Below are 15,323 nucleotides of genomic sequence, written 5' to 3' on the forward strand. Positions count from 1 at the left end.
TTACGTTGTTTTGTTTTGTTAAGGCCTTGTCCCATATCGGTGCGCCATATGTTAGTACTGGTTCAATTGCACCCATGTATATGGTTTTTAGTGCCCGATGTTCTAGACCCCATTTGAGTTTAGCTACTCTTGCTAGCATGTTTATTATCGGAGTGCATTTCTCTGTAATGTAATCTACATGTTTGTCAAAATTAAATCTGTTATCGAGATAGATACCCAAGTACTTTAGTTCGGATACTTGCTCCAGACGTTTATTGTTTAAGTAGATGTTCAGTGTTTTGTCGTCTCCTGATCTTTTCCTTGATATTAATAATGTTTTGGACTTCTTTTCATTGAAGTGCATTTTGTTTTCTCTCGCCCATTTTTCAATTTTCTTCAAATCTAGTATGTATGTATGTATGTATGTATGTATGTATGTATGTATGTATGTATGTGTGTATGTATGTATGTATGTATGTATGTATGTATGTATGTATGTATGTATGTATGCATTATTACCTGTAGAGCTTCAAATCAAATTGAAAGTGCCATGATAAAAATGTTGTGTTTAGTTGTTGAAGAGTGCATATAGAGTGTTAGTTGGGAGACCGGAGGGAAAAAGACCTTTAGGGAGGCCGAGACGTAGATGGGAGGATAATATTAAAATGGATTTGAGGGAGGTGGGATATGATGATAGAGACTGGATTAATCCTGCACAGGATAGGGACCGATGGCGGGCTTATGTGAGGGCGGCAATGAACCTTCGGGTTCCTTAAAAGCCATTTGTAAGTAAGTAAGTTGTTGAAGATAATTCGCTAGTTGAACTTTTAGGCGTAATGCTGCGATCAGATTCTTGCGAGCCGCGGAACAAAAATGAAGTAATAACAATGGCTGTAATGTATCTGGGCATAAATTTCGCAAATTGCCACTATCGAACAAAATATTCCAAACTTGGACCAAGAGATGCAAAGTAAAATAGAAAAGTTTTTCGGAAAAACAGAAATATACAGTCCCTTACGTCTGAATCGTTTGCTCATTCAAAGAAGTCATTTCAAATAATTGAGATGTTATAGTCGCGACGCTGTAATTCCCGGCGTGACTCCTCCACTTTGCTTACGTCTTAGGAAGTGAAGGCTCTATAAAGTCTAGGTAGGTAGTATCGTTCGCCATTTTTGTTCTTTCGTTGCCAAGCTACCAGACGAGGAATCTATTTGCTGCACCGTTAAACATTATCATGTCGTAGCTCCTATGATAATAAATCAAAAGCACTGTAATTGAGCAAATAATTGAGCGGCAAATAACGTCCTCGTGTGCTTTCTGCGAACACCAACGAAAGAACAAAAATGGAGGGGGATTGTATTAAGTATTTATCGAGCCTTAGGAAATGGATAACGTCATCATCAACGAATCACAAGACGCACACTTTTAAATGTAGCCGACCTGCAACGTGATTGGCTGCCGGAAATAAGAGCGACGGGACTATAGAAGATGACTTCTTTGATTACGAAATATGTGCGTTCACTGATTTCAATTTTTCTGCAGTCCCATTTTCCTCTTTAAGATCTCTCCTCCTTGTCTATGTTAATTTATTCTCTAATAATAACACTGATATACTGCCTAGCTGTTCTCAGAACTTGTGGTGATACTATTACGAAAATGGATCACGGTTACATCACACAGCGCTTAGAAACACAAAGCAACCAAGAATTCTTAAAAAGATAACGTACTTCTGAGTGACATAATTGATTTAGTTTTAAAATGTTTAAAAGTCCTTGTAAAAAAATTATTTAAGTAAAAAAAACTTCTAGATTTATATGTTTATAATAGATTTTCTGAAAATATGTATTTACATAATTTTTTGTGAAAATATGTGTTTTTATGTGAAATAAAATTCGGGTTTTAAACTTGAAACTTCATGTTCGGAATTTTTAACTTTGTTAATTGTGTTTTATCACACGCAAAAATAATATTTAATTACATGGGAATCCGCTCCTTACTAATGAGGCTTGATTGTGTAACCTGTTTTCTCTTCTCCTTCCTACTCCATCTGTAGGCTAACAGCTAGACTGTCCAAGTACTTCATCACTACATGATTAACGGACCAGAGTGATCATAATTTCATAATCTTGTAGAACTTCGTAGGAGCTTCTTGGTTCTTTTGTCATATCTTGAAATGATGCCTACGAGATTATTTAGCATCGATGAGATTGATGATAGAGAGATGGTATTTGGTGACATAAGGTCGAGGATTCGCCATAAAATACCTGGCATTCATCTTGCGGTTGGGGAGAACCTCGGAAAAAATCCAACTAGGTAATCAGCCCAAGCGGGGATCAAACCAGTGCTCGAGCGCAACTTCAGACCGGCAGGCAAGCGCCTTAACTGAGTGACGCCGGTGGCTGAAATGATGTATTTTCATCCTGCCACTATAAATTGTTCCTGAACACTATATATTATTTTCGGAGAGGGTGTTCAATAGAGGAGAGAGGTGAAATAATATCAGTGTAGACTGTAGGTACTACCATCACTATGAAGTTTACACAACGTTCAATAACGCAGATGTCTAAGTATCAGTATGCCTATATGTTTGTACAGATCTTCTTTCGAAAGTTGAATAATATTTTCCTTTTAACAGTACATTTCACAGTTTCCTGAAAAATCTCTTCAATAATTTCGTCATCAAAAATCTGCGTGCGAAAGTTGATAGGACCAGTTTCATTCTTCCGTAAATCATTTACAATAGATGGGGCAGGATCTGTAATTTTTGGCGTCAATATTTCTGGATTTAACCGTTTGTTATGGTAAGTGCGAGAAGGCCGGCAGTTCTTTTTATTCTTCTTAGATGGCAGTCGCTACGCTAATGGAGAATGTGGTGGTAGTTCTTTACCATTATTAGATTGTGGTACCATGTCAATATCCAACTATTCAGATTCTCTTTGAAAAACTACCCATACCACCATTTTTTCAACAGAAACACCTACCCCTAAGTCTATAAATGTCCCTTGCCTCCTCTCTTGGTCACTCCGTGAATCATCCTGATCGGATTTCTCTCCAACTTTTGGTAGCACAACAAACTCAAGAGATCTGTATTATTAATTTTTGTTCCCAAAATTTCATAATAATTCACATTCTCCAAATTGTTGGTAAGTTCTTTCCTGTCTTTGAAGAATCCCAGTTTGAAAAAAAAAATATAATGTTATGTAGCCACCATAACCCATCGTATGATATTTCATACGTCGAAATATGACTGTGAATTATCGCATCCAAAAATAATCATCAAGAAATAATAATATTTACTTGGTTTAACTATGATGTCTAGTTATAATATAAATGTTGGAATTGTCACTAACTCAAATGAAGGCCACAGAATTGTTGAATTTACTTACCATTGCATTGCTTTCTGGCTTCCTCCCTCCATGTCGAATTTCGATTTGCTATTACCCTCATGACCACTATGTTAAAGGTAAAATAACAACAACTTCAGGTGGCAAATATAACCTTTCCTAACAATTCATAAAAATTTCGAATTTTAATCAAGCCAAATCAATCATGTACAGTCCATTCAAATATATTCTATCACGTGTATGAAGTATCATACGATGGGATATAATCTATACTAGTCTAATAATAAATCTGTAGCCGAAATTTTTCTGGTAATTTTCGATTTTCCAAAAATAATTGGTCCCAACATATATAATTAACCACCCTGAAACCGAAAATCGCTTTTTTGAAATTTTTGTTTATATGTCTGTCTGTCTGTCTGCATGTTTGTTACCTTTTCACGCGATAATGGCTGAACCGATTTATATGAAAATTGGAATATAAATTAAGTTCGTTGTAACTTACATTTTAGGCTATGTGGGATTCAAAATACTTTATTTAAAAGGGGGTTTATAAGGGGGACTGAATTAAATAAATCGAAATATCTCGCTTATTATTTATTTTTGTAAAAAAATGTTACATCACAAAAGTTTCTTTAAAAATGATTTCCGATAAGTTTTATTCTTTACAAAAGTGTGATAGGACTGATATTTAATGAGATAAATGAGTTTTAAAATTAAAATAACGCCATCTAAGGCGGTGCAATGAAATAAGAAAAAATGACTTCGTCTATAAGGGGCCTTGGACAACAACAATCGAAAGCCATTAAACATAGCCTACAGTGAATGTTTCTGTGTTTGTATGAAGTAATATCGGAAGCTAAATTAACCGATTTGTATAATTAATTATTATATCACCATTGGAAAGTGTAGTTTCTCTAGACGGACATAATGCTATAATGTTATTGCAGTAACTTCTGAGTAAATCGAGGACAGGTAAGATTAAAATAGCTTCTTATGCGCAGAAAACTTGATAGGCTATTTTGTACATCGTTTTCTGTATTTCTTAAAATAATGTTTATGTACACACTCATTTTAATCTCAGAGAATTAACGAACAACGAGAGAGTATTGATTTAGTATGCAGTAATAGTAGCCCACGTGAGCTTAGCAATCCATTATTTCATAATTCAAATTTTAACTATGCTCAATTGAATCGTGTTAAAATTACATAAAAATGATAAAATATATATGCAATAAATGCAATGCAAAAAAAAAATTGGGTAATGAGCCAAGCAGATTATGTTGCGCTGTTGTAAAAGGTGTTCTTCCTGAGATTCAAGAGCCCCACAACAAATTAAAAACTTACTTATCGGAGTACATCCGTTATCAACGCACTTTTTATATAATGTAATATATATATATAGCTAATATATACTAATAATGGATATGTAACCGAAATTGTTCTGGTAATTTTCGCTTTTCCAAAAATAATTGGTGTTAACATGTATAATTATTCATCCTGAGACCGAAAATCGCTTTTTTGAAATTTTTGTTTGTATGTCCGTCTGTCTATCTATCTGTCTGTCTGTCTCTCTGGATGTTTGTTACCTTTTCACGCGATAATGGCTGAACGGATTCGATCAAAATTGAAATATAAATTAAGTTCATTGTAACTTAAATTTTAGGCCATAAGGCATTCAAAATACTTCATTCAGCGGGGCCTGAATTAAATAAATCGAAATATCTCTATTATTATTGCTTTTTTTTTTCTTAAAAATGTTACATAACAAAAGTTTCTATAAAAATGATTTCCGATAAGTTTTATTCTATGCAAAATTTTGATAGGACTGATATTTAAGGATATACAAGAGTTTTAAAATAACAATACAATACATTTTCACTGCCGCCTCAGATTGTAGCGTTGTTCCTGCAGTAACTCCTATGTGCAAAATATAAAATTTTTGAGTAGGAAGAAAAACACATTTATTCATTCCATGGCAATGGTACATAGGAGATCGTGAATTCTTACATTTGCGAAAAAAAGAAATATAATTACATATCACTATATATGCTGTATCACTATTTAAGTTATTTGAAGGGTTCAGAACCATAGTGGGCCAAGCGCCATTTACTGAAGACGTAGAAAACAATGGTTAAAATTAAGTTATTACCATAATTCAATGGAAACATATAGCAAGTAATATAAAGTTTACACATTAAAACTAAATGATATGTCAATCTTCATTAAACTATGGTTGCATGTAATAACAAATAGGAAACAAGTTAAAGGAATTGTCATTGCACCAAATGAGTGGTCTCTGGACCAAAATGATCTCATTTTAATTATTTAAATACAATTTCAATTAACTAACATATTAAACGATTTATCCTTCTATCAAACACGAATGTTCCCTGGACCAAATATCCTATTGTAATTATGTAATTACTTTATATTTATTTCTAACATGTGCAGCGGAGCGCACGGGTACGGCTAGTGGCTTAGTACAAATAATAATGGCCAGTTTTCCTACATTAGACTAAAATCTACTAACACAAAGTTTCTTGATTTAGAGTTGAATACACATGAGCTGGAAAACACACACAGAATATAATGCTCCTAAATTAAGCTCTTTTTGTTATATACTAACATCTATATGCTCTATTGGCGATATAAGGCCACTTAAAATGTTATACTTTGCATACTTCTATTCTATAATGAAATACGGATTAGTATACTGGGGCAACTCATCCGAAGCTAAACACATTTGTATTACAAAACCAAGCTATAAGGATAATGGCTGGTGTGTATTAAAGGACATCATGTTAAATGATTTTCAAAATGTATAAACCTTGACTTTTCATTGCGAATATATTATTTCCCTAAAAATATTTCATATTAAAAACCAAGATACATTTAGTACAAATAAAAACATTTATAATTTTAATTCAAAACACAAATCAGGTCTCCATCTGCTCTCTGTTAAACTAAGCTGTTATGAAAAGGAGTTCACTATTCATGTATTTCGGTCTTCAATGCACTGCATAATTATCTTAAAGCTTTGAATGTTCATGAGAGGAGGTTCAGAACACAATTAGCCAAATTTCTTCATACGCATACATTCTACACAACTGATGAATTTATTTTGCTTGTAATTTAATTAAACTACTTACTGCGTAATTATTATACAATTTTGTTCCGTTTAACTAATGAATTGTGTACGATGTAAATTGAATTAATCTGCTCGCTATAGGCATATATTTTACAAGAAAAATAAGGCCTTAATTAAGGATGACCATGAGAATCCGGAAATTAATAGCAATAATATAATGAATTACAGATAAATATTGTTGTGAAAATAAATTGCAATAATTAAGCACTGTTAATATCAATTATAATATTAAATCTTAAATTTATAAATAAAAGATTTTAGTTTAAATTAGCGTATGAAATAATCTTAATTAAGAACTTCTGAGTGGAATACATGAAATGGTATAATCTGCAGAGAATCTTTATGAATTTGGGTGATGATTTTTTAATTTTCAAAGATGGTATTGATAATTAAAAAAAATGATATGTGCATTTTGGTAAAGAACCTCGAGTACCAAAAAGTAAACCTATTACTCACCAATTGAAGAGAGGGATGTTATACTTGGCACTAAGGTTGGGAATACAAGGCTCATAAGCGACTCTCTTTTCTTGATCAATCTGATGAGCTTGATTGAGATCTCTCTCCATGCGTATAGTTGGATCTCTGATAATAACCTTTTGTTGTTACCTGTTTAATGCTATTATATCTACTTTTCTGTGAGAATCATATTGAGAAATGCAGTGGGCCTCTTCATGAACTTCCAAAACCTTGTACCGAAGAAGACAGGCAACAGCTCCACGGACTGTATGATGCCTGTTGTTACGCAATAACTTTCCTTTCCGACAGAAGCCCAACATGTGGACGAAGGTTTTTTTCGTTGTAGCCAGATTGACAGCAACGAGTTGTGCTGAAAGCTCTGCCAGAAACGGAGTGCACTGCAGTAAGGTTGCAGGACATCTTGATTGCATCAATGTATTCCGAAGCTGACAAATTCTTTTTGGCGCTGACTCATGAATTGGCTCTTGGCTATTCTTCATAGATGACTACACCTTTCACCTTATAAAGTAAACGACACCAGGACTCAAATTAGCTCTTTCGCAATTTATCACGTAGATTTCTTCGAGGTGTTATGCTTATTTTTTAGTAGGTTATTTTACGACGCTGTATCAACATCTAAGGTCATTTAGCGTCTGAATGAAGTGAAGGTGATAATGCCGGTGAAATGAGTCCAAGGTCCAACACCGATAGTTACTTAATATTTGCTCGTATTGGATTGAGGGAAAACCCCGGGGAAAACCTCAACCAGGTAACTTGCCTCAACCAGGATTCGAATCCGGGCCACCTGGTTTCGCGGCCAGACGTGCTAGCCGTTACTTCACAGGTGTGGACGGTGTTATGCTGGTTTCAGGAATTTTCAGGTGTTTGAGGGCAGTTTTCTTCTCTTCATGATTCCTGACAAGAAGAGAGCCACCGGCGTGTATCAGTCGGTTAAGGCGTTTGCCTGCCGGTCTGAAGTTGCGCTCGGGCGCGGATTCGATCCCCGCTTGAGCTGAATACCTGGTTGGGTTTTTTCCGAGGTTTTCCCCAACCGTAAGGTGAATGCCAGGTAATCTCTGGCGAATCCTCAGCCTCATCTTGCCAAATACCATCTCGTTATCACCAATCTCATCGATACTAAATAACCTCGTAGTTGATATAGCATCGTTAAATAACCAACTAAAAAAATAAGAAGATGATCATCCCTGACTTGTGAGAGTCGTTTACAGATGTTAAAATGCTGTAATTTTAGTTTCCCATTCAGTCTTAATAAGTCCAAGACCTTATACTTTTTAGAAAGAAAAACTATTTTGGGCAACTACTAAATGTATCTTAGGCCAAATGGAAATGATCGGGATGAAACTTAAATACAAACTGCTGAGCCATTTGTACCCGAACCCACACTTTCTGAAGTCCAAATTGTGATAAAAAATCTGAAAAAGTGCAGGTCTCCAGATATCGATCAAATTTCAGCATAATTAAGCTTATTAGAACAGGGTGGAAGCGCATTATCTAGCGAAATTTATAAGCTTGTACTTCCTATTTTGGAAAAGGAAATTGTACCAGAACAATGGAAGGAGTCCGTAATTGTACCTATTTTTAAGAAGGGAGACAAGACTAACTGTACTAACTTTCGAGGAATATCACTTTTGTTTACGTCGTACAAAATTGTGTCCAATATTATTTTGAGAAGAATAACTCCATATGCAGATGAAATTATTAGGGATCATCAGTGCGGTTTTAGGTGTAATATATCGACGATTGATCAGGTTTTTTGTATTGGACAGATATTGGAGAAAAAATGGGAGTATAAGGGTACATTACAATAGTTATTCATAAATTTCAGAAAAGGATATGACTAGGTGAAGAGGGAAGATTTATATATGATATTCTTATTCAATTTGCTATGCCCAAGAAACTAGTTCGATTAATTAAAATGTGTCTCAGTGAAACGTACAGCAGAGTCCGTATATCCCAGTTACTATCCAATTCACTGCAGGCTAAAGCAAGGAGATGCACTATCACCTTTACTTTTTATCTTCGCTCTATAATATGCCATTAGGAAAGTTCAGGATAACAGAGAGGGAAAAGACGGAAATTTTACTTGAAATAAGTAAAGAGATAGGTTTGGAAGTAAATCCCGAAAAGACAAAGTATATGATTATGTCTCGTGACCAGAATATTGTACGAAATAGATACATAAAAATTGTAGATTTATCCTTCGAAGGGGTGGAAAAATTCAAATATCTTGGAGCAACAGTAACAAATATAAATGATACTCGGGGGGGAATTAAACTCAAAATAAATGTGGGAAATGAGTGTTATTATTCGGTTGAGAAGCTTTTGTCATTTAGTCTGCTGTCCAAAATCTTAAAGTTAGAATTTATAAAGCAGTTATATTACCGGTTGCTCTATGTGGTTGTGAAACTTGGACTCTCACTTTGAGAGAGGAAGAGATATGAAGGGTATTTGAGAATAAGATGCTTAAGAAAATATCTAGGACTAAGAGGGATGAAGTTACAGGAGAATGGAAAAAGTTACACATCGCAGAACTGCACGCGTTGTATTCTTCATCTGACATAATTAGGAACATTAAATCCAGACGTTTGAGATGGGCAGGGCATGTAGCACGTATGGGGAATGCAAAAATGTATATGTAGCGTCAGTTGGGAGGCCGGAGGGAAAAACACTTTTGGGGAGGCCGAGATGTAGATGGGAGGATAACATAAAATGGATTTGATTTAGGTGAGGTATGATGATAGAGACTGGATTAATCTTGCTCAGGATAGGGACCGATGGCGGGCTTATGTGAGGGCGGCAATGAACCTGTGGGTTCTTTAAAAGCCATAAGTAAGTAAGTAAATAATTAGTAGTAGTAAAAGTAGTAGCATTATTATTAGTAATAGTAGTAATAGTAATTACCGACTTTCTAATGGTGATGGTGACTGAATGTCTCGGCGTGAATTGATATGGATTATGGAGAAGATAGTACGGATAGTGATTAAGTTAATAGTAGTGATGTTTTGTTGTTGTCCATATTTCAATGTTTTTTTTTTTCCATGACTGTATAATGCAACATGCCGTAATTTCATTATTCGTTTTCTTCCAGATACAAGTACCATCGACATCGACTCCAACCGCTCCGTGTCAGCAGGTGAAGGTTGGCTGGGGCACATTTAAGACCAGAGCCATGACCGTTATAATCGTTGCACTCTTCCTGTGGGCTATAATATTTTTCCCATTGCTACGTACTGGGAACATCTAGAATGATATTCTCTCTGCAAACGTCGTATTAAATTGTACACTGCCGTGACTCACTGATGTAAAAATGGAATACCACATCCAACCAGAAAATAACAAATTAACGTAATATCCTTGATGTCAAACGACGCAGTGGATATTGAAAATGTTTGCAAAGAGTTTACGACAGTGGAATTCAAATTAATTATTTCTGGAAAAAGCGAGACTGAGTCGTATCGGCTGTAACGACGTTCCATATCTGCTAAACTCAATGACAAAATACAAATTATCGGCTGTTAAAAGAGAACTTTGTAACGATTGATTGTCTCTTTAGTTTAATGTATTGTATTGTCCAGCAATGTTAAGTGTTATATAAAATATACATTATGTCTTTAGGAATCCAATTTTTATAAACTGTGAAACGACAATAAAAATTTCAACTTTCAGGCTACGAAAATTGAAGTACTGAATTCACTCTAGTTGAGTAATTCAGAAATAAGAACACACTGTACATGGTTCACAAGTCAGCGTTTGTGAGAAAATGGGCGTCTTACTACTGAGCATCTGTGTGTGTAAATTATTTCACTAATGAGACTAAATGTTCTCTACTTTGTTTTCTTTTTATGTGCTAAAAGTAAACGAAGTACTACTCTAACTTAAGATGGAGCAGCCTGCTAATTGTAAAATAGTAACCTACAATATTTCCTGCGTACATTGAGGGACTAGAATACTAATTAAAAAGTGAATTGATTATATATTTTCTATTTCATTTCAAACTTTTTCCCACTAACTTAGAAATTATGAAATACGATTCTTTCTAGAGCCTTTAAAGCTTAATTTACGAGTATATTGTAAAAATAACTCCTTTCTTCAAATTAAGCTAGGCTATAGATGTACGTACAATAAGCATATAGGCTAGTTCCCTAAAGTATTTAATCTCAGATAGAGTATTGCTCCAGTCCATTTTGTAACTCTTTCTATGAATGTCCATTTCTAAGTTTTTGTAGTAAAGAAGACCAAGCCATAGCCTTCTAGTTGCCAAAATTAACCATGAGGATTTATTTACCATATGCGACATTGATGTTATGTGGATACAATACAAATATATGTAGCCTATATGTGGCATGGATGTTATGTGAATACAATACAAATATTTGTAGTTGCGGCATGCATGTTAAGTGGATACAATACAAATATTTGTAGATGTGGAACGGATGTGATGTGAATACAATACAAATATTTGTAGTTGTGACATGGATGTGATGAGAATACAATACAAATATATGTATATGTGGCATGGATGTTATGTGAATACAATACAAATATTTGTAGATGTGGGATGGATGTGATGTGAATAAAGTACAAATATTTGTATATGTGACATGGATGTGATAAGAATACAACACAAATATTTGTCGTTGCGGGATGGATATTATGTGAATACAATACAAATATTTGTAGATGTGGGATGGATATAATGTGAACAATACAAATATTTGTAGATGTGACATGAATGTGATGAGAATACAATACAAATATTTGTAGTTTACTAGAAGTAATAAAATTATTGAAAATGTAAATCTCATTGGTAACGGTAACTGAATTGACGCGTTATTAACAGAGAAGATAGGACCTTTATAATAATTTGAGTACCTATACCTGTTTACATACTACACGAATGAAAACAATAAAGCGATGTGTAAGCTAGGCCTGTTCTTAATTTTATTAATTGTTTATGCTATTGTACAGTTTGTCAATAATGTTCTTATAATTTGGTCCTATAATAAGATTATAATGTTTGAAAACTCTCATTACGCATAAACGTAGAGTATTTTGATTACGAACGTTATCCTCCATGAACATGTGAGCTATGTCTGATGTATAATTGCATATTTTATGAAAATAATTTACAAATTTAAGATTTTTCAATGTCCTCTTCCTGTAAGAAGTATTTAATTCAATAAATACAAACATTTCAAACACACAAGCGTTAAAACATTTTATTTACACGTTCAATAAGAGGGGAAGAGAAGGCCTGATAACCTTATCTCTACCAGTTAAGTAAATATATACTATCAATACAATAATTCGTACATCTTGTTTATATATCTTGTTTACACAACAAGAGGCGCCAAGACCAACAACTACCAGTTCTGCGGATGACCCATAAAAGATCGAAACATGTAAAGAAGTTACGTTAGAATTTAACACAAGAAAGTCTTATCATACACATTCCGAAACAATAATTCGGTTTGTTGTTAATGTAGGAATTTTACCTAGCAATAATTTATGTAATTACGAATAACAAAAACTTGTGTTGTATTTAAATTACATCTTCGCAGCAACCTTATGAAAACCCAGTATTCATTCTCGTTGACTCTGTATATATACGAGAACTATGTTTACCGGTACAAGCCTGCATTAGATAGTTTGAGTATTCATGTCTCTGATCAATATGAAATAACTACCATTATTTATTTCTGTAAAAGTAATTTGTATTGTGCCACAAATTCTTCTCTCGTAATAATATAGAAAAACAAGTAGAAAGTGTTCTCAATCAGCTAGCACAGTGATGTCAAAGCAAGCGCATTTTTCTGACCTTGACGTCGTGCGCGGGCATCAAGCGCTAAGTATGGAAAGAGGAAGGGTTATGTATATGAATAAGCAGCCTGTTGGATTAAGAAAACAGAGTTGCACAAGCTTCAAACGTAACGTAAAATTTTATGTCGTTATTTTTGTATGGCTTCTTTCTGTTTGATGTTATCTATATTGTCTGTAAAACAAAAGTACTAATACCAATTTCTTAATATTGCAGTTGTGTTTTAAATGTTAATAACATAATAAAGAGATAAGAAGGAATATTCACATAAATTACATAGTAGTATAACTATACTGTACTAAATGAATGAAACACATCATTCATAAAGAAAGTGATATCCCAAAATAAGAGATTGAGTATGACATGACAAGTTGGAATTGATATTGACGGTACCTTTAGCCCTATAAAAATAATCAATAAACTAATCAAAATAATATTACAGTACAGTACATATTCCATAACAAAACTCTTATCGCATTATGCTTTTAAGGTGATATTGGTGAGCAACTTCCTATCATTAGAATGTTAAAAAATATTATGTTTTATTTAACGACGCTCGCAACTGCAGAGGTTATATCAGCGTCGCCGGATGTGCCGGAATTTTGTCCCGCAGGAGTTTTTTTACATCCCAGTAAATCTACTGACATGAGCCTGTTGCATTTAAGCACACTTAAAAGCCATCGACCTGGCCCGGGATCGAACCCGCAACCTTGGGCATAGAAGGCCAGCGCTATACCAACTCGCCAACCAGGTCGACTATCATCAGAATATTAAATTATTTTGTCGAAATGTGCTGAAGCTATTGAGCCGACATTTTTACAACACATGGGCACGTATCTTTTTCTTATGATGTAACAGTAGTTGCTTTGTTAATTCATTTCCTTACAAAGAATTTCGATGCGAATATTTTCAAAATTTTCAATACACTATCTTCAGTAATACATATTTACGGTATAATAAAAATTATGAAAACATTCTGTAAAGCTACTAAATAAATAGACCTATATCTGAAAATTTCACTTTTCTATAAAAAAAGTTGAGAAAATATTTCTTTTGAACAAAAAAATCAAACTTGTGAAAAATGAACATTAAAATTAAAACTTACATTCTTATAATGCACTTATACTTCCAGACAAATCTAAAAATTAACATGGATACAGTTATCTATTGAATCAGTGCTGGTCATCCCTGAATATAGCTCGACCAAGTGGCATATACTACTTCTTTCGTCTGTCTCTTTCCTTTCCGCTGTAAAGCGCTCAGGCTCCCCTGAGCTCTAAAGCACGCGCTTGCTCCTATGGGCATCAATTGACATCACTGAGCTAGCATGTTGTTCACCGCAAAGCAGTCGTAACTCATCCCAATACATGCTCTAAACCAGTGATCGTCAGCACTCGCTGAAATGTGCAAAGGGTAAGCAGAGCCGTCCCGTGTGCCCCGTCGTGCAGCAGGAAGAGATAGAGGGTATACTCGCTAGCAGCTACGAGTGCACCATGGTGCACTGTGTTTTCCACGGATAAGAGATGCTAGCCCCAGGATGCTCTGTGCTGACGACCGCTGCTCTAAACCAGCCCTCCTCATAGAGCCCATCCTTTCCGTTTTACCGATTTAGAGACGAGCACATAGTAAAGCACTGTGCATGAACGGTGGATTTTAGGCGACCAGCGAGATTCCGAAGCTATGATGCATGTTACATACAATCCGTCACACAGAAATGCTCGTCTTCAGGTCTACTCGTAACGGTTCGATGCATAACTGTCTCTGCAGAGGAATGTGGAATTGAGTAGTCTGCAACGTTGCTTACGAGATTACACAAGCTGGCGCACAGCACGATCGAGAGTAGGTCTCTGAGAGTCATGACAATTTCTGCCGCTAGGTTCGCCTCGCTGTGCTAAGAAATGATGAACGTTCCATTACTAAGCATTGTGTACCGTGAAAATAGTTTGATTAATTATGCATTATTGATCGAGTACGAAAATTGTAAATATGCCAAGCATATTACAGTCTTATTTGAGATTTATTGATGACTTGTTAAATATCAGTATGCAGATTTTCAGCGTCATTTAATGGAATTTACAATTTTGTTTCCCGAAAGTCTGAATTTGTTGAATTAAAATTTTCCTTCCAAACTACATTGTTCATATGGTTCATTTACTTTGGCAAGTTGATTGTTTTCAGTTCCGTGTTTTTCCTTCAGATTTCGTTCCCTCTAATTTGTTATAATTGCTGAAAGTGAACTACCGGTTTCTGCTACTTTCAGACATTATTATTATTATTATTATTATTATTATTATTATTATTATTATCATCATCATCATCATCATCATCATCAAAATCAAATTAATATAGTTCTTAGCTTGTCTTGCCTAATAAGGCAATCAGTAGCGTTATTCGAGGGAAAGAGTATGATTTACCATCATCATTTATAGTGGCGAAATATTCCACGACAATGGTTAATTATTACTGCTGAATATTGACACATATACGATTTGCATTATTTAGGATACAACATACGCAGCAATGCGATTTTAATGTTGAGCATGCCGAGTTCAGTGTA

The 15,323-nt window shown here is 34.6% G+C and overlaps 2 protein-coding genes across 2 annotated transcripts in view; both read left to right on the top strand.

Moving 5' to 3' along the window:
• LOC138705065 (uncharacterized) overlaps positions 1-12,154 on the top strand; it is a 31,765-nt gene extending 19,611 nt beyond the window's left edge. The window contains exon 2 of the mRNA XM_069833659.1: positions 10,037-12,154. Coding sequence (XP_069689760.1) covers positions 10,037-10,192 — 156 coding nt within the window. The 3' untranslated portion in view covers positions 10,193-12,154. The remainder of the gene's footprint in view (positions 1-10,036) is intronic.
• The window catches only part of LOC138705064 (endoribonuclease CG2145-like), a 517,688-nt gene that overhangs the window by 407,897 nt on the left and 94,468 nt on the right, over positions 1-15,323 (top strand). The window lies entirely within an intron of this gene.

This window comes from Periplaneta americana, chromosome 8 (genome assembly GCF_040183065.1).
Source record: "Periplaneta americana isolate PAMFEO1 chromosome 8, P.americana_PAMFEO1_priV1, whole genome shotgun sequence".
NCBI lineage: Eukaryota > Metazoa > Arthropoda > Insecta > Blattodea > Blattidae > Periplaneta > Periplaneta americana.